A 19,887-nucleotide genomic window follows, 5' to 3' on the forward strand; every position below is an offset into this window, starting at 1 on the left:
TGTTATTATTAGTTATTACTGTTATAATATAGCCATAAATAGCTATAAAAGAAAGCAATTTTTTTTCTGATGTTGGAAATTACACAACTGAAAAAAACATGGGATTTTTATTACTCATTTTGCTACTTGCTTCCTGCATTTAAGACTGCTTCTATTTCAGGAAGGAATATCTGCCATGGAAAATCTAAATGAAATGCAGTGTATGTGGTTTCAGACAGAATGCATTTCAGCTTATCAGCGACTTGGGAGATTTGGGGATGCCTTGAAAATATGCCATGAAATAGAAAGGGTAAGTTGTTAGAATTCTGACTTCAGTTTTCTTGAATAAGTTGACAAGACAGCAGGTAGATTTCTATACAGGATCTTCTGCCTTGTTTAAATACTTTGCTTCCTCTTAAAAAAATTCTTGATCTTTACAATATTTCAAACTTAAGAAATGTGAATAAATGATTGCTCTTGTTGACCTTAAATGGTTGTGCTTTTGACATGTCTGTATATTTTTATTTGAATTAAAAAGGAAAAAAATTTTAGTTTATTAAACCACTATTGGAACTATTGACAGAAAAACTCAAAGTATCTATTCCCTGAAGAGGCCATTACTTGAATTTCATCACTAGCCTAGGAGGACACATAGCTGATGGCAACCTCTTTCCACATCCGAATGTCAGGATCTGGTCCTCAGTCAGCCTCTCTCCAGTTCGTCTTCTCAGGATGCTTGTTCTCACATTCAGGACTCTGTGCAGCAATTGATGGCCAGATTGCTGGCTTATTACTTGCTTTTAGAATTGTGTGTGATTGCCTTAGCGAGGGGACTTTTCTTTTTCTTTGTGTGAATTTTTGTTTTCCTGTTCTTTGTCATCTCTGAAGCACTCTCCTTCCACATGGACCACAGGAGGAAAAGAGCCACAAATGCACTCCTGAGGCAGTCCTCAGCAGCCCTCAGTTGTGGGGGCACTCGGCACCACTGTTCCCCTGCTGACGCAGTATAAAACCACAGGCATCGTAGCCAGGTGAGCCTGATGTCTGCACCATGGCAGTCAGTCACTTTGGCCTTCTTCCCATGTCAAACTTCTGAGGTTACCCAAAAGGAAGGCTGTATGTTAGCGGGTGGCTTTTGATGGGAACTGGAGCTAGGATTATATGAAAGTCTTTATAGAAATAACCTAAGTTTTACTTTTTTTTTTCCTTTCGCCCTTTTAAGCCTTGATGGCTGTATCTGTAGAGAAAAACCTTCTCATTTTCTTCTTGAAAATTATAAAGCGCTTGGATGATAGGTATGTGAAATATCCAAACATTCTAGTTTAAATCAAACCATTATTTCTGTGATGGGCTGTAGATCAGAGTAGGAATTGGGGCACATTTATAATCCCAGCACTTGAGAAGTAGAGGCAGTAGGATTGTGAATGAGGCCAGCCTGATCTATATAGTAAGTGAGGTCTTGTCTCAGAAAAACTAAGAACCTCTGTGGATTACTAGTTCGTGCTAACACTCCCTATGTGATGTCACTTAAAAATATTCTACTTGGGCTAGGGTATGGCTCAAGTGGCAGAGTGCTTGTGTAAGAAGTGTGAAAACAGTCAACCAAATAACCCCATTCTGTTTATGAAGGAAAGGAACATTTTTATTAATAGGACATCCTTAGTGAAAAGTAAATTAGTTTCTGAATTAAGTAGTTTCTATAAGACTATAACTAGAACTTACCAAATTTTCTGTTTAAGTTAAATTTGATAACTTCTATTTTTGTTTTTGGTGTCAGTACTGAGGCTTGAACTCAAGGCATTGGCATTGTTCCATTGCTTTTTTACTAAGGCTAGTGGTATTCTACCACTTGAGCCACATCACTTCCAGTTTTTTGCTAGTTAATTGGAATCTCACAGACTTTTCTGCTCAGACTGGCTTTAAACTGTGATCCTCATATCTCAGCCTCCTGAGTAGCTAGGATTAGAAGTGTGAACCGGGATGCCCAGCTGAACTTTGATTATTTCTAGAATTATTTATTGTAAACTTAAGCCCTATTCTTTCTACCCTTAATATTCTTTCTAATTTTTTGGTGGTACCGGTATTTGAAATCAGGGCCTTGTACTTGCTGGACAAGCATTCTACCACTTGAACCATGCCTTCAGCTCTTCTTTTTTCTGCATTAGTTTTTGCTTCAGAAAGTGTTTCATTCTTGCCTAAATCCAGCTTCAGATTGTAATCCTACTACCTCTCTGCCTTCCTTATAGCTGAGATTAGAGACATGTGATACTATACTGTTTTTTTTTTTTAAAGTATGGGGATTTTGCTGAATTTTTGGCCCATGCTGGCCTCAAACTGAGATCTTCCCATCTCTGCCTCTCCTGTAGCTAGGTCTAATATTTTATTTGAGAATTGGTAGAATATGGTAAGTAGGTCTTTCATTACTAAGTTTCATTTAGGTTTTTCTCTTAAATTTATAGCGATTTTTGACTGAGTAGCATGGATTCTATAATGTAAGTTAACTACTTCTAATTCAAGAAATGATTTAATTGGTAAAAAGCATTTTTGAAGAAAAATGTTGCAAGAAGTCATTTTTTATCAGTGATTAAAACATAGCAGAAAACATTGTGATATAACACCATATTAGATAATTATTATTGCTAGAAAGTTTGTCTAAAGAGTTTGCTATTGTCATTTGTTGATAGGAAGAACTAAAATCAAGTAAGAGCCTCCTTTTATGCTACTTGAAAACTAATCCTTTCAATAATGAGTGTATCTATACTAAAATAAAACCTTATTCATGATTAATATAAGTATTATACACATATGGTTTTATGTTAAAATATGTTTAGTACAAATAGAATTATCAGATATTTATTGAATTAATCAATACGATCTAAAAGAAAATATCTAGTGTCATTGAAAGAATTTGAGAGTAATTATAAAATTTAAGTATTATAGTAAGTAACCGCATGAGTTACTTTAGATTTCGATTTCAAATATTTTAATAAGAAAATAAATACCTTTCATATGTAAGAACTTTATTCTTCACCTTAAAATAGGAATCAAGTTGGGAAACAAGGTCAAGTAAGTGCTAGGTCTTGCTTTTGCCTTCAAGAATTCTTTCAAGCTAGCTATGGAGGGTGCATATCTGTAATGCCCGCCCTTAGGAAGCAGAGGCAGGAGGATCATGAGTTTGAGGCCAGCCTAGGCTATATCCTGAAAGCACATCTCAAAAAAACATTTAAATTTTTTCTTTCATTGAAGGCAGTTTCTACTAGGATCCATTACTGTTGTGAGGTCTTAGAAACTGGATTTGAAATGTTAAAATTCCAGTGTTCCACATACCTTTTCTGTCTTCGTCTTGCTTCTTCAAGTAGGATTTTAAGATGAGGTGCAGATGTTATGTAGCCCAGCCCAGTCTGATGCTTGAAAATTGAAATTTGTTTCTTGAAAATTTCCAGATACCTTTGACTCACATCTGTAGTTCTGGCTACTCAGGGGGCTGAGATCCAGAGAATAAAGGTTTGGGCAGAAAAGTCCCTAAGACTCTTATTCCAAAATAACAAGTAAAAAGCTGGACTAGTGCTGTGGCTCAAGTCATAGAGGGCCAGCTGTGAGCAAGAAAGCCAAGCAGGCTCAAGACCTTGAGTTTAAATGCTACAAAAAGTTTTATTAAAACTTCTAAAATAGGGCTGAGAAGGTGGCTCAGTGGTAGAGCACTTCCCTTGCATGCATGAGGCCCTGGGTTTGATTCCTCAGCACCATATAAGCAAAAAAAAAAAAAAAAACTTCTAAAATATTGGTTATAAACTTGTGTTCAAGACACATTGTAATCATAAATTGCATTGTTGAGTGGCAGCTCCTTTGTACAACTACTTAAAGATAATAAAAATATTTTTTTAGGGAACAAAAAAAACCCCAATAAAAAAAGATTCTAAATGACTTTAGCTCAAGAATTTTGAGTTTTCCTCTTTAAAATAATTGGCATCTCATTTAATTGAATCTCATTTATATTTGTTATGAGGCAGTAATACATATATTTCTAACTGATTAGTTCTAGGATTTCTGATAGATTAAAACCGGTTTCATCTTAGTATTTCTTTGATTGATGTGTTTTATAATTGCAGATTCTGTAGAAAAGAAATCAAGTTGCTTATTCCCCTAGTTGATCTAGGTACTATTTTAATGTCCAGGGTTTTTGTTGCTTTTCTATTTGTAAGATTTAGTTGTCTCATCTAAAAACTCTTGAGACACGATGGACAGGAGAATCTGAGTCAAAAGAGAGGGTCTAACAGAATTTTAAAGACAGTCACATTCTGAAGCTGAGTGGCATTTTTTAATTCTTTGCTCATTTGTTTTAATTTGACTCAAGCCTGATTTTGGGAGCACCACCAGTCTGCCAGCTCCCTACCTCATCACTGAGAGACAGACGTAGAGAACAAGTGTTTAAGATTATTTAGTTGTTGATGTTGTATTCTGCAATACACTCTTTTCTTCCAAAGCAAAAATATTAATAAGCCGTGGCTGAGTATTGTACTGATCTAGCTATATTCTTTGTACCTCCATTATTAGTTTATAATAATAAAGTGAGCAACAGTCATTCTTAGACATAGTGCTTTCACAAGAAAACTGGGAAAGCTTTTGGCAAACTGGGATAAGCTGGTCACCCTGTTGATGGAAGACATTAACTGGAGAGAGGCAGCCTGTGGGCTGTTACTGATTAAGAGGCAGCTCAGGTGATTCGGTTCCTTACAACGTCTTCTGAGACTAATTTAAAATCTCTGTTTACAAATGCTGCTAGAAATACCTCTTTTAACTGGTTGTCTGCCTTTTTGCAAATTCTTAGTCTAATAAATGCCCTGTAGTCTTTTAGATGTTTCATCACATATGTGTTCCATGACTTTTAGCATTGTCATTTTTCCTTGGTCAAGTATCTTAAATTTTAACCTATTATAATGGTGCCAGATAGAACTTAAATCAAGGAAAACCACCAACAATTTTATGGAATAATGTAGTACTATGATATAAAAAACAAAGTTCATGTTTTTATTAATGAATTGTCTTATTAGTGGGGAGAATGAAGTTTTCAAATACAGTATATTTTTAGTAATATGAATTAATATGAAATGTTTATTTTCTATTTCTTGTCTACACTGTACTTTTCTTAGAAATCTTCTATTGAAGTCTTAAGTAGTTAACTTCTTTGTATATAGCATGTTTCATATTACTGAGATGACTAAAATTAGCAAGTGATTATTGGGTTAGTTACTGTATCTTCCATATAGTGAGTTATTAGGACTTTATCCCCAGGACAGAGGCAGCATGAATATAGAAAAGTTTTATTTACATTGGTGTATTGAATCTTACTCATTTTTTTTCTATCTTTTTAAAGAAGTCAAATTAGGGGAAAAGAGAATCAGAAGTAGAAATTTATATTGAGGAGAACATAAAATTACAAAACTGTGGGGTTTTCTTCTTTCCATGGAACAGATTATTTTAGGGGGTCATGTATTCATGAATTAGGGGGTCAGGGTCAGGTTAAGAAACTTATGACTTTGTTGAATAAGAGAAAACTGCCTTTGTTGCCTTTGTATTGCAGTTTACTGTTGAGAATGAACTTAAAAGTATCTTCTCATTTGATCCTTTAAGCACCTTAAGAATCTGGTTTATTTCAGCCAGGCAACAGTGGCTCAAACCTGTAATCCTAGCTATAGTAGCTGGGAGGCTGAGATCTGAAGATCACAGTTTGAAGCCAATCAGGGTAGTCCATAAGGTTCTTACCTCCAATTAACTACCAAAAAGAGGGAAGTGGAGCTATGGCTCAAGTGGTACAGAATACACCTTGAGCAAAAATGCTCAGGGACAGCTCTCAGGTCCTGAGTCAAGCTCCAGGACTAGCAAATATTAATAAAGAAAGAAACTGGCTGATTTTTTTAAATTCTTCGATTAAATTAAAGCTCTGAGAAATTAAAAGACTATTCAGGTTCACGTGCCTAATTGGCAGATCTGTGCTGACAGAATGTCTGGTATGTGTTAGGCTCTGTGTGAGGAAAGTGGGCGGAAGTGACAGGGCACCCTCTTAAGAGCTGAGTGAGATTTATGAACATTTTGTATAAACCTACATGTGTGTAGTCTCCAGAGTTTTACTCATTTTTCTCTTGAATACAGAGAAGAAAAAATTTTAAGACTAAAATACCAATATGTAACCTGATCTTTTAATTTTCAGCATAGAAGTTGAGTGTCATCACAAGGCATGATTTATAGGGGACAGGTATGGATTATGGAAAAGATGCTTCAAGTTGAATGCTGACAACTTGATATCCTTTGTAGTGTTAAAGTGGAAGGAAACAACTCAATGGAATTGTAACTTTAAATTGTTCTGAGGCTTTTTATGGTGTTCTTTCAAAAGGTGGGCAGTATTGATAAAAATGTAAGGGGTAATTTTGTGGTTTTGTTTTTAAGCATTTTTTTGAGATAACCGATGATCAATTTGACTTCCATACATACTGCATGAGAAAGATGACCCTTCGTGCCTATGTTGACCTCTTGAGGCTAGAAGATACTCTCAGAAGACATGCCGTTTATTTCAAGGCTGCTAGATCAGCAATTGAAATATACTTGAAATTATATGATAATCCCTTAACCAGTGAAAGCAAACAACAAGAAATAAATTCAGGTAACTAAAAAAGATTTGTAAAGAGCACCAAATTTCAGAATGTTATTAACTTTGTATAGAAAAGCAGATAATTAAGTGTTTAAGGAGATGATTTGTACATTGTATACATATATTGAATTATCTTACTGTCCCCATACATTTTTATAATAAATGACAATAAAAATAAAGGGTATTATCAAAAGGATTCAAAGACAATATTAGATAATTAATATAGCTAAAAAAAGTCAAAGGATTGATGAGTCTTAATCACTCTAAGGGAATGGGTTTCTTTTTTTTTTTTTTTTTTGTCGGTCGTGGGGCTTGAACTCGGCCTGGGCGTTGTCCCTCAGCTCTTCAACTCAAGGCGAGTGCTCTACCACTTGAGGTACAGCGCCACTTGGGAATGGGTTTCTTAATTTTTATTTTCTTCATTTTCTTTTTTGAGACACAGTCTCGCTGTGCCAGCCTCAGGCTGTTTCTGCTTCAGCCAACTGGTTTAGTAAGATCAGTTTAGGAAAAATAGAAATAGCCATGTTTTGTTTTGTTTCTTTAGGTTATAACTGAAAATAGCTTTGATCTTCTTAAGGGAATTCTTAAATGGTACAATGTCTACTTTATTAAAAATAAAATGCTAATTGGTGGTATTAGCCCCTTTGAGACTTAAACGGAATAGAGTGACTTGCATGAAATTTGCATGAAATTACTTATATTGTATAGAAGGCAGAATTGTGCTAGAATTGATTCATTATAGTTAATGTGATTGGTACTGACTGTATACCTTTTTTTTTTTTTGGCAAGTCCTAGGGCTTGAACTCGGGGCCTAGGCACTGTCCCCAGGTCTCTTTGTGTTCCAGGCTAGTTCTTTACAACTTGAGCCACAGCGCCACTTTTGGCTTTTTCTGAGTAGTTTATTGGAGGATAAAAGTCTTATGGACTTTTCTGCCTGGGCTGGCTTTGAACCGAAATCCTCAGATCTCATCCTCCTGAGTAGCAAGGATTACAAGTGTGAGCCACCAGTGCCTGGCCTGGATGCCTGTTGTGGGTCAGGTTTTTTTGCCAGTTATAGGAATACATTTTCCAAAACCTTTGATGTAGATGGCATATTTATACACACATACATATGGTTATATTAATAGTGTAAACATTGATCAGTAACATTTCTTCATCTGAATATATGTAGAAAGCCTGTCGGCCAAAGAATTAAAGAAATTACTTAGCAAGCAAAGAAGAGCTCAGAAAAAGGCTAAATTAGAAGAAGCGAGAAAACATGTGGAAAGGGAACGTCAACAGAAAAGTCAAAAGAAGAAAAGAGATGATGAAGAAGAAACAGCCAGTAGTCTTAAGGAAGAACTTACACCTGAAAAATTGGAAAGGGTGAGATGAATGTACTGATATTGTTACTTGATCAAATTTATTCTCTTTGGTTCTTTTCTGGACACAAACACAACTTACTTAGATGTATAAATCAGAAGTTATTTGTGGGCCAGGAATGTGGCTTAGTGGTAGAGTGCTTGCCTAGCATGCATGAAGCCCTGGGTTCGATTCCTCAGCGCCACATAAACAGAAAAGGCCAGAAGTGGCACTGTGGCTCAAGTGGTAGAATGCTAGCCTTGAGCAAAAGAGGCTCAGGGACAGTGGCCAGGCACCGAGTTTAAAAAAAAAAAAAGCCATTTGCAATAGTCATCAGGTATTGTTGAGTGACAATATGCAGAATTTTTCTACTGTGAAGTATGCACAGAATTGTTATGTCCTAGAGTAATGTCAATCTCCAGAGCCTATAAATGTGTGATCTGAAAAGGCAAAAGTGAATTAGGTAGCAGATGGAATTTAAGGTTGTGATTCTCCTGGATTTATCCAGATTACCCAATGCGATCAGATAGAGTTGTGCAAACAGCGGAAAGCAGAAGAGATTGGGGTGATGTTGAAGAGTCTGAGGCCTGAGTGACTCCATCTTGAGCTAGCTGTCATCTTCCGAAGTATGAGTTATGCAGCTGACCATGAGCCCAGCCTGGGAATGACCATGAGCCCAGCCTGGGAATGAACAGAAGAAGCAATTCTCTGGCAACTAGAAACATCAACAATCCTTGAGAAAATCTCTCGGGCAAGCAGGTGCTGGAGGGCGTGGTTACCCCTGCAGTCAGGCCGAAGGTGGTGTTTGTTTAAGAAAGGAACCCTGCAGTTTAGCAGGTATCCCCTGGTGACTCCCTGTGGTGCAAGCCAACCTGTTTAAAGGACGTCAGCCCTCTGATCTAACCAACAACCTGTTTCTGCTTTGTAGTGTGCCAATCATACTATAGAATTGTACTATGATTTTCCCTCGATGTGTAATAATTTGTTGTAAGGTGCTATGATGTATACAAAGTCCCTGCCTTCCCTAAAGAGTGTATAAAAAGTACTATAACCCTGGGCTCGGGGCCTCTTAGCGTCACCAGTTACCTGGTACGCGGAGGACCAAGCTCGAGCTTGCAATAGACTCCTTGCTTTTACATTGGTGACGGTCTCTGATGGTCTTTTGGGTAAGGATTTCCGAATTCCGTTTTACAATGTGACTGAAGGATTGACTTAGCCTGTTGGTACGTTTAAAGAAATGGGAGAGGGCCATAATCCAAGGAATGTAGTCGCCTTCAGAAACAGAAAAAATAATGGAAATGAATTTTCTCTTAGAGCCCCCAAAGGAAATGCAGTCCTGTTGACCCCTGGATTTTGAGCCCAGTAAAGCAGACAGGTGGGCACTTAAAATCTACGGCACTGCAAGATAAGAAATTTGTTATACAGATGTCTTATGAAGTAATGGAACTTTCTTTTTTCTTTATTTTGTGCTGATATTGGGGCTTGAACTCAGGGCCAGAGCCCTCTCCCTTTGCTTTTTCAGTTAAGGCTAGAGCCCTGCTATTGAGGCAAGGCACAGCTCCATTTTGAGCTGGTTAATTGGAGATAAGAGTTTCATAGACTTTCTGCGAGGGCTAGCTTTGAACTGTAATCCTTAGTTCTCAGCCTCCTGAGTAGCTAAGATTGCAGGCATGAATCACTAGTGCCTGGCAAAATATGGAATTAATGACTTTATATGTTTAACTAGAGATAATGATTTAGCTGCACAGATGCTACACTTTGTCTCTAGGATTTCCTTAAAGGCTTAATAAAATTATTTTGAAGCAGATAGAGGAAAATATGTAGCTTTCTGGTTTATTAAATTGAGTGTACTTAAAATTTATCATTTTTTTTCAAATTATAGAACGCTGTTATATTCATTTGTCACTAGATTTAGGTGTTGGTAATATCTAAGGAACACGATATATTTTTTCATAAAGTACATGGTCTTTTTATAGTCTGTAGAACAATTTAACCTTTTTTTTTTGGTCTGGCGTGGGGCCTAAAATCTGGGCCTGGGCGCTGTCCCTCAGTTCTTCAGCTCAAGGCTAGCGCTCTACCACTTGAGCCACAGCGCCACTTCCGGCTTTTTGCTTTTTGCTTATGTGGTGCTGAGGAATCGAACCCAGGGCCTCATGCATGCAAGGCAAGCACTCTACCACTGAGCCACCTTCCCAGCCCAAGAATGAGACTCTTCTCTCTAATTAGCAAGCAACAAGTAGAGATGTAGCTCAGCCGAAGAGCATTAGGCTTGAGTAAAAAATGCTAAGGGACAATTCCCTGAATTTAAGCATTTAAGCCCGAATACCAGCATGAAAAAAGAGAAACTACCCAAACTACATAGATACGTTAAGATTTTTAGGAGATTGTGTTTATATAGCTGATTTTTAAATATAAATTTTTTTTCCTTCCTGCTTCAAATAGGTAGAGAATCCATTAGAAGAAGCTATCAAGTTCCTTATTCCTCTTAAAAACCTTGTTGCTGATAACATTGAAACTCATCTCCTGGCATTTGAAATATATTTTAGAAAAGGTAATAAAAAGTTTGAATTAGTTTAAAAAAATAGTTTTGCAGTATGAGGGAGTTAAACATGTGCTAGGGCAAATACTTTACAACTGAGCTACATCCCTAGCCTTGAGTTTGTTTTTTAAACTTTTCGTTGTTATTTTAAAGCCGATGTACAAAGTGGGGGGGGGGGTGGTTATGGTTATATAAAGTAGGTAAAGAGTACTTTTGTGGGGGGGGCGGGGAGTCCTGGGGCTTGAATTCAAGGCCTGGGCACTGTCCTGAGCTTTATTTTGCTCATGCTAGCACTCAACCACTTGAGCCACAGCATCACTTCTGGCTCTTCTGTTTTTTTATGTGATGCTGAGGAACCAAACCCAGGGCTTCATACATGTTAGGCAAGCACTCTACCACTAAGCCACATTCCCAACTCCCAAGAGTACATTTCTTTCTAGACAATATCACTTCTTCGCTTGCTAACAAGTTTCTTTCCCTCCCATTCCCACCCACAAGTTGTATAGTTCAGTTTTTTTGGTTGTAGTTCATTTAAAACATAGTGTCCAGTGAGTAATATTGCTGCATTTGTTCACCCTTGAGTTTACTTTTTAATCTTTAATTATGTTGATGACTGTTCAGTTTAATCTCTGTGAGAGCTCTTTTTATCTAAGAACTTTATTTCAGCAGTCCACAAAAGGCTACTAATCCCATTAAAATATTACATGCAAATCTAGTTTAAGAACAGTTTGACCAGTCAGACTGTTTACCAAAGCAGTTTTTCATGAATTTGCAAGCTTTTTTTGGAAAGCAAAATTGGCTTTGATAATGTAAGTCAGTTTTACATTTTGCTTATGAATGTTATAGTAAAAACAACATTTTGTTATTTTTTTTAAGTGATGCTAAAGATGAAGCAAATAAGGTACAAATAATAATGCTATGATTCTTGCATTTTTTTTTCACATAGGGAAGTTTCTATTAATGCTACAATCTGTCAAACGAGCTTTTGCCATCAACAGTAATAACCCATGGTTACATGAATGCTTAGTTAAGTTTTCTAAATCTGGTAAGTATAAAAAAGACAATGTTGGGCTGGGAAGGTGGCTTAGTGGTAGAGCATTTGCCTTGCATGCCTGAGGCCCTGGGTTTGATTCCTCAGCACCACATAAGCAAAAAGAAAAAAGCCTGAAGTGGCGCTGTGGCTCAAGTGGTAGAACGCTAACCTTGAGCTGAAGAGCTGAGGGACAGCGCCCAGGCCCAGAGTTCAGGCCCCACGACTGGACCCCCAAAAAAAAGACAATGTTAACAGGCGCTGGTGGCTCACTCCTGTAATACTAGCTACACCAGAGGCAGAGAGCTGAGGATCACGGTTAAAGGCCAGCCCGGGCAGGAAATTCCCCGTGAGACTCTTACCTCCAATTAACCACCAGAAAACCAGAAGTGGTGCTGTGGCTTAAGTGGTAGAGTGCTTGCCTTGAGCTGAAGAGCTCAGGGACAGTGCCCAGGCTAAGAGTTCAAGCCCCAGAACTCCTCCCTCCCCCTCAAAAAAAGGCAATGTTTATGAAAAAGCAAGTATAGAAGCAAATAGGAGCTGCTTTGCTTTTTTTTTTTTTTTTTGATAGACATTAAAGAAACATAATACAAGGTAATGCTTATAATATTTAACTGAAAATACCAAAGTAAACTAAACATGTTAGTTAAGTAGGAATTAGTGCATTCTTTAAGCTAGAATATACTTATATTCCAAAGGAGTACTAGTATTTGTACTGTGCATACAGAAAGCTTATACTAAATACAAAGGTTGTCAGTTGATGTTTTTTTCAAAAGGCATGAAAAACGAAAATATCCAAATGTTTTTGGTTTTGTAGTATCCAGTCAGAGTAATCTTCCTGATGTTGTGGGTCAGGTACTATCTCAAGAAATGCAGAAAATATTTGTCAACAAAGATTTGGAAAGTTTTAATGAGGATTTTCTCAAGTATAACACTACCTCTCTTCAACATCTGCTTTCAGGTTTGTGTTTAGCTATGATGGTTAAAATGTTTATGTAAACATTTATGTTAGAATATGGTGAGAAACAAACATTCAAAAATGCTTCACTAGGGCTGGGAAGGTGGCTCACTGGTAGAGCGCTTGCCTTGCATGCATGAGGCCCTGGGTTCGATTCCTCAGCACCACATAAGCAAAAAAGAAAAAAGCCGGAAGTGGCGCTGTGGCTCAAGTGGTAGAACACTAGCCTTGAGCTGAAGAGCTGAGGGACAGCGCTCAGGCCCAGAGTTCAGGCCCCATGACCGGATCCCTCCTCCCCCCCCTCAAAAAAAAAGAACTTCACTAGTTATGAGAGAAAAAATGAACACAATACCATTTATTTCTTTCAAATGAGCAGAGGTTTTGTTCTTGCTTTAAAGAAGAGTAGTGTTAGGGATGTGACAAGCAAGTATACTTCATTGGTTTCAGTGTAAATTGGCCCAGCCTCTTACGAAAGCAACTTGTCACTTTTCTCAAGAGCAGAAAATAACTTGTGTTTTTTGGTTCTGTAGTCAAAGTTTTATAAATAATTTTAAGCATTAATCTAGCACCAAACATGATGTATATTTGTGATCCCAGCATTTGGAGGCTGAAATAGGAGGTTCAAGAATTTGAAGCCATGGGCTGGGAAGTTGGCTCAGTGGTTGAGTGCTTGCTATGCATGCATGAAGCCCTGGATTCAATTCCTCGGCACCACTTAAGCAGGAAAAAGCAAGAAGTGGTGCTGTGGCTCAAGTGGTAGAGCGCTAGCCTTGAGCTGAAGACCTGAGGAACAATGCCTAGGCCTAGAGTTCAGGCCCCATGACTGACCAAAAAAAAAAAATAAAAAAGAATTTGAAGCTACCTTGGGCTACATATTTAGATTCTATCCCCACAAAAACAAAGCAAACAAAAAAATTAATTCAAAGTAAACATCTTTAAGTGTAGAATAACTACTTAGATACTTTGTGTAAATATTGAGTAAAGAATAGGAACAAATATATACATAGTCAATAATAGGAGAGCACTGTTAAATTGATGGAATAAGATACTAGTATTTAAAGTGATACAGCATTTGTAATAACAGTAGCAAATAATTTTATAGCACATGTGGAATATATTGAACATATATTTTCCACTGTGTTAAAATTTTGTTTAATTTCAGGTGCTAAAATGATGTATTTTCTGGACAAATCAAGGCAAGAGAAAGCAATTACTATAGCCACTAGGTTGGATGAGACTGTAAAAGATAAAAATGTAAAGGTAAGGTTTTTTACAGACTGATTTATGGATACTGAGCAAGCTAGCAAAGCATGTGCTTCTAAAACATAATTCTTTTTTTTTTTATTGTAAAGGTGATATACAGAGGGGTTATGGTTACATAAGTCCAGTAATGAGTAGTTTTCTTTTTTAACAGCGTCACCTCTTTTCTTTCTTCTCTCCCAGTTTTCCCCTCCCATCTGCCCCCCCCTTCCGCAAGTTGTATAGCTAATTTTCAACATAGTGTCTAGTGAGTACCACTGCTGCGTTTGTTCACCCTTTGTCCCACCATTTCTGTGCTCCTCTCTTAGCCTCCCCAAACAGATAAACTTACAAACAAGATAAAAGGTACAGAAAACAAAAAGAGCAACAAAGGAGAGAAAAAAATTCTCTTGTTTCCATTTCAATAAACATCATTTTATATGATCATCTTTGTGATCCTCTCCTAAGAACATCCTCCTTTGACCTCACTGTGTGAATGTCTAGAGTTTTCTTCCTGAGTGTAAATGACAGTTCTACCAATTATTAGCTGAGTGACTTCAGGCAAGTTACCTTTTTTCTGCTTATTGAAGAGGAAGATGAAAGCACCATGCCTCTCATGGAGTAAGTGCATTAGTGACCTGAACAGACTAAGTACAAAATGCTTTGTGCATGACCATGCACTCACTCAAGTGGGAGATGTTGTTATATAAAAGACACTTTCCTTGCTGATCACAATTTTAAAGTTTTTTCAACTATTGGATTTTATTTATTTTTAAAGGGTTTGCAAAGTTGTTTTTTGTTTTGTTTTTGAGATAAGAGTTCTGTTAGCTCACACTGGCCTAGAACTCTTGCTTCAGCCTCCTGAATGTTTAGTTTCTAGGCATCTACCACAAAGTGTGCTTCAGAAGTGTTTTGTTTCTGTGGTGATGCTGGGTCCTTCTCCCCTAATCCCCCCAGGAAGTATGGGTGACTGAACTAAGGCCTCACACTTGCAAGGCAGGTGTTTAAGGCTCTACTACTTGACCTTTTCCTCCAGCACCTTTTTGTAATTTTCAAGGTAGGGCTTGCTTTATGCCTTGGGTGGCCTGGGTTTTGATCTTTCTATTTGTGGTTCTCTATGTGGCTGGGGATGACGTGTGCACTGCTGTGCCTAGGCATTGCTTTTACCCTGTAGTGGGATAAGTGAAATGTACCTCTTGCCTGGCCATTGGGTACTAGAGTCATGAAATTTTATGCCTGAACGGTTGAACATTGAGACTCTCCAACCATCTCCACTTCACAAGTAGCTAAGATTATGGGCTGACAGAATTGGTTATTAATTTTTTTTTTAAATATTTTATTTTAGATGATTACTATAGATAGGAAAATATTATTTTATACTGAGGCTTTGCCATCTTTATCTTGGCTTAAATAACAAATTGCTTCTTTTGATTAAAGTTGTTGTAAGTAAGCTTTTTATTTAACTAATTTGTATTTCCCATTTGTTTCATTAGACTTTAATAAAGGTTTCTGAGGCACTGCTTGATGGCAGCTTTGGGAACTGTAGCTCCCAGTATGAAGAATATAGAATGGCCTGTCATAACTTGTTTCCTTATACATCTGCTTTCCTGCCTACTCTGAATGAAGTCCACAGTACCAGTGAAGCACTGAACTGTACAGCTGATAACTGTGATGTCTTAACAAATGAAATCTGAAATCTTGTAAGAAGCTGACTCCTGCAGACTCACAGCTGAATTTACATCAAGGGTTTTTTTCTCCCCCAAGGTGCAATTTAATATAGATGTGAAATGAAATATTTAGATAGTTTTTAAATGGAGTATTTTGAAATCTTATTTTATTCCCTGACTACACAAACATCTGCTAAAATTACTTCTTTAGTTTGTAAAAGTAAAAATACTTGCATAGTTTTTCTCATTATCAGCAGCACTGTGGTAGCTGCTCTTGCTGGCCTGTCATAACTTAAGAATTCCTGATTGTCTGCACTCGTGGCTCTAATTGTAGGCACTCAGGAGGCTGAGAGCTGAGCATCCCTCTTCAAAGCCAGATCAGGCAGGAAAGTCTAACTAACAACAGGCTCAAAGTAGAGCTGTGTAGCATGCTAGCCTTGAGTGAAAAAAGTTAAGGTACAGTGATACGGCCTTGAGTCAAATCCCCAGTTACAAGCACAAAAATAAAAAAGAGGGCTGGGAATGTGGCTTAGTGGTAGAGTGCTTGACTAGCATCCATGAAGCCCTGAGTTTGATTCCTCAGTACCACATAAACAGAAAAGCCAGAAGTGGTGCTGTGGCTCAAGTGACTGAGTGCTAGCATTGAGCAAAAAAGCTCAATGCCTGGGCCCTGAGTTTAAGCCCCAGAACTGACAAAAATAAAAATATAATAATAATTAGATAATTTCTGATTAAGTAAAATTATATATTGTCCTTTTGAATTATTTTTCTTAGATCTTTCAGAAGATTCTTTCAGAATCTTTCAGTATCTGTATTTTGATCCCTGTTTTATTGGTTTGCTTATTTGCTTGCTTTTATTTCTTTTAAAGTATTAACCGTATGTGAATAGAGAATTACTTAGGCCATATATTAAGGTTTATTTTAAAATTTATTTTAATTTGCCTTTTTTTTCTCAATTTTTCATTATTTGCCTTTCTTTTGCAGTATCTAAGGAAATGATACTTTCTGGTTGAACAAAGGTACTCCAGTTTTATGTAAAATATTCTGAATGTGAAATAGATTTGCCTTCTAATCATGTAAATTTATTGGTAAATTCATTGCCTATCTATGCTAGTCTTAATGACCCACATGCTAGAGTTGTGCTGTTTTAACTGAGTTGCTTAGGGAGTTCACAAGTAATTTACCCTAAGAAGTAATGCGTTTTGGAAGAGCTTAATGGGCCTGAATAGAAATAAATAAACCACTTCTTCTAGCTGTACAGTGACTATTAAATGTATTTTTAAATCTCTAAGTGAAACGAGAATTTACTCCCATTAGAAGAACAGAATTGTGGTGTTTTGGGGGAGATACCTTTTTGGAGAGAGAGCTTTTTGTCATGTCTTGTGCAGGAAACAGTAATGGAATCATTCAGTATGTCTCAGAGCTGTGTAAATATGACTGTAATATTACTGCTTCCTTTCAAGCAAATGTAAACTCAAAAAGGGAGATTAAGACAAATAATTTAATTAAAATAATGTTCTTTGACTCTAAAGCTTTCAGATTTATAATTACTAAGGGGGAGGAGGAGTTAAAACTCACTGTAAAATAATACCTGCTTAGATAATGCTATAATAAATTATTTTGTACACAGTTACTTTTGTGTATTTGTGCTTTTATTATATGGCCAAAATAGTTTTGTAAAATGTTCTTTGAGGACAAACTTATTCATCTTTTCAAGTTTATAGAACAAGGAGTTCTCAATTACTAACTACCAAATATGTTTTGGTGTAATAGCAGCTTGTTGTTTGTTTGTTTGTTATGACAGTACTAGGACCTGAACTTGGGGCCTGGGCACTCTCCCTTAGCTTTTGTGCTCAAAGCAAAAAAAAAAAAAAAAGGTGGCCCTGGTGGCCTAGACAAGTGACTTAGCTGAGGATTGTCGTTTGAATTCAGTCAGGGTAGGAAAGTCTGTGAGACTCTTGTCTTCAATTCACCAGCAAAAAGCTAGAAGTGGAGCTGTGGCTCAAGTGGTAGAGAGATAGTCTTGAGTGAAGAAGCCAAATGAGAGCTTGAGGCCCTGAGTTAGCAAGCCCCATTACTAGCACACAGAAAAAGAGATACAAAATGTGAGATTCTAAATAAGAGATGTGAGAAGAAAGCCCTTCACTTTAAAAAAAATTCAATTACAACAGATTCTCAGCATTATGATTGGAGTTAAAGGTATAGACTTAAGACATGAGAACAAAAGTTTCTTTCTTAGGAAGTTCCAGATACCTCTTGAGATCATGTTGGTGCTGTTGGTCTTGGAAGCTTGCAGGCTGGTGCCCATTGGGTCTCAGGATCTTTGGATCTGCGGAGTTGCAGCCAAGAGTCCCGTGTGTGTCCCCATTTGTACCTCAGTCTGCACCAGGGTGTGGGTGAGTGTCAGGTGGGACATGTCCAGCTCTTTCTTGCCTCAGATTCCCAGGCTCTGTGCATAAGGACCATAGCTAGGTTAACAATAGGTGTTCACTCCAGTCAGGCAACCATTTAAAAAAGCAGACAACAATGCTTGTTAATCTCTTTCAGTACTTCTACATAGGTTTTCCCTACCTGTCACTTTCCTGGACATACCTATTCTTATCCTTTGTGGTGAGAATTGTTTCTTAAATCAGGATCTCTATTTTTAGCAAGACTTACTTCCTGAATTTCATAATCATAGGTTCAACTTAATGACATCATCAAATATCACATGAATGAAACTGAAATTCTGAAAGCCAGCCAATGTCACCAGCCCACCACAAACCTGATAGTCATGGCATTTTGGCTTCCCTTTTCATGCCTGCCACCACTGACTGGTTGTCCCACCTCCCTGCTCTATTCGTGTTGCCCAGTTCCAAGCTTTCATAGTTAATCAGGGCAGTTGCTAGAATATCCTTAAATGTTTCTGTTGCTAAATGTTGCTGTTCCCCTCTACACTGTTGGACAACTTTTGAAAGTGCCACTTGTTCAGAGCTGGGGACTGTGTGTGTGTCAGTGTTGTGTGGAATTTAACACAAAGATTAAGGAAAACTGCTCTGTTCCTAAGGATACATCCTCCTAGCAAATGATCTGAGAACAGTGTGGACCAGTTGGTCTGCTCTTCCGGTTGGGTGGTTTTGCAGCTTGGACTGCAGTGAGATTTGATCTGATTGCCTGCCTCTAAAAAAATCAAACCTGGGTTGGGAAGGTGGCTCAGTGGTAGAGCGCTTGCCTTGCATGCATGAGGCACTGGGTTCAATTCCTCAGCACCACATAAGCAAAAAGAAAAAAGCCGGAAGTGACGCTGTGGCTCAAGTGGTAGAGTGCTAGCCTTGAGCTGAAGAGCCGAGGGACAGCGCCCAGGCCCAGAGTTCAGGCCCCACAACCGGACCCCCCCAAAAGAAATTAAAAAATCAAACCTGAAGACAATTTGTGTGTGTGTGTGTGCACGCGCATGTGTGCTTGCGAGCGTGCGTGCATGTGTGCTAGTACTGAGGTTTGAACTCAGAGCTTGGGCCCTTAGCTTTTTTGTTCAAAGTCATCTCTCGTCATTTGAGCTGAAGGGAATCACATGGAGGCTTGTGGAGGTGATATAGATTAAGAAAGTTTGGGCAAAAAGTTTGGGAAGTCAGGCTGACTCATTAGGTTTTTGACTCATTTAGATTAAGTTTACCAGAAGCAGAAAAAAGTTATCACATTAGGATTTTAAAGCTTCATAACTGGAATTTTAACGATGATAAAATTCTATTAATGAACTTACCATTATGCTTAAAACTACTCCTACTGTCAAATATTTTAGGCTGTAGCCAGGTGCCAGTGGCTCAAGACTAATCTTATCTACTCAGAAATCTGAGGATCAAGGTTCAAAGCCAGCTTGGGCAGAAAATGTCTCTAAGACTCTTATCTCTAATTAGCAAAAAAGCTGGAATGTGGTTCCCTGCTCCAAGGAGTTTGTCAAAATGAGATCCCTCAACTGCCTTTAGACAAGGAATTTGCTAGGAAACATTAATATTTCTTTGGCTGAGAGAAGATAAAGATACAAAGTTTTAAAAGTTTTCTACTGGATAAAATAATTGAGACTCACTTTAGGAGTATCAAATGTCTCTTTAAATATATTTTAAATAGGTTGGTACATCCAGCTATATAATAATGAATTAAGCATTAAAACATTCTCCATTATGGACTCTGTGGTGTGTGTGTGTGTGTGTGTGTGTGTGTGTGTGTGTGTGTGTGTGTGTGTGTGTGTGTGTGTGTGTGTGTGTGTGTGTGTCTGTGAAATGGATTGGGGCAGGACTGAGGATGGTCATTTTGGTTCATCTGTTTCCTTATTTTCCCATCCCCCTTCTCTTATATGGAGCATTGAAAAGGAAATCCCAGCCATTTCTTCTTCTAGCCTTTCTTTCCTCTAGTCACACTATACTTACCCTAAGCAGTTCTCAAACTGTGCAATGGACTCAGTTAATTTAGGGAATCTCTTCTTGCAGGTAGACTGAAGTACCAAGTCCTCCA

At 37.7% G+C, this 19,887-nt stretch overlaps 1 protein-coding gene across 9 annotated transcripts in view; it reads left to right on the top strand.

The window, feature by feature from the left end:
* The window catches only part of Naa16 (N-alpha-acetyltransferase 16, NatA auxiliary subunit), a 64,133-nt gene extending 47,101 nt beyond the window's left edge, over positions 1–17,032 (top strand). For 4 of the 9 annotated variants that reach the window (XM_042685681.1, XM_042685683.1, XM_042685684.1 and 1 more), the window contains 8 exons: positions 161–289; positions 6,424–6,637; positions 7,797–7,990; positions 10,409–10,517; positions 11,452–11,550; positions 12,353–12,496; positions 13,656–13,753; positions 15,226–15,962. In XM_042685681.1, coding sequence (XP_042541615.1) covers positions 161–289; positions 6,424–6,637; positions 7,797–7,990; positions 10,409–10,517; positions 11,452–11,550; positions 12,353–12,496; positions 13,656–13,753; positions 15,226–15,426 — 1,188 coding nt within the window. In that variant the 3' untranslated portion in view covers positions 15,427–15,962. Of the gene's footprint in view, positions 1–160; positions 290–867; positions 1,011–1,201; positions 1,275–6,187; positions 6,402–6,423; positions 6,638–7,796; positions 7,991–8,474; positions 8,853–10,408; positions 10,518–11,451; positions 11,551–12,352; positions 12,497–13,655; positions 13,754–15,225; positions 15,963–16,383 lie in introns of those variants that run through there. The other 5 variants (XR_006148256.1, XR_006148257.1, XR_006148259.1 and 2 more) reach the window with 5 other exon arrangements.
* Positions 17,033–19,887: the final 2,855 nt, after the last annotated feature.

Source organism: Dipodomys spectabilis, unplaced genomic scaffold (genome assembly GCF_019054845.1).
Source record: "Dipodomys spectabilis isolate Male_0828 unplaced genomic scaffold, ASM1905484v1 ptg000095l, whole genome shotgun sequence".
Taxonomy (NCBI): Eukaryota; Metazoa; Chordata; class Mammalia; order Rodentia; family Heteromyidae; genus Dipodomys; species Dipodomys spectabilis.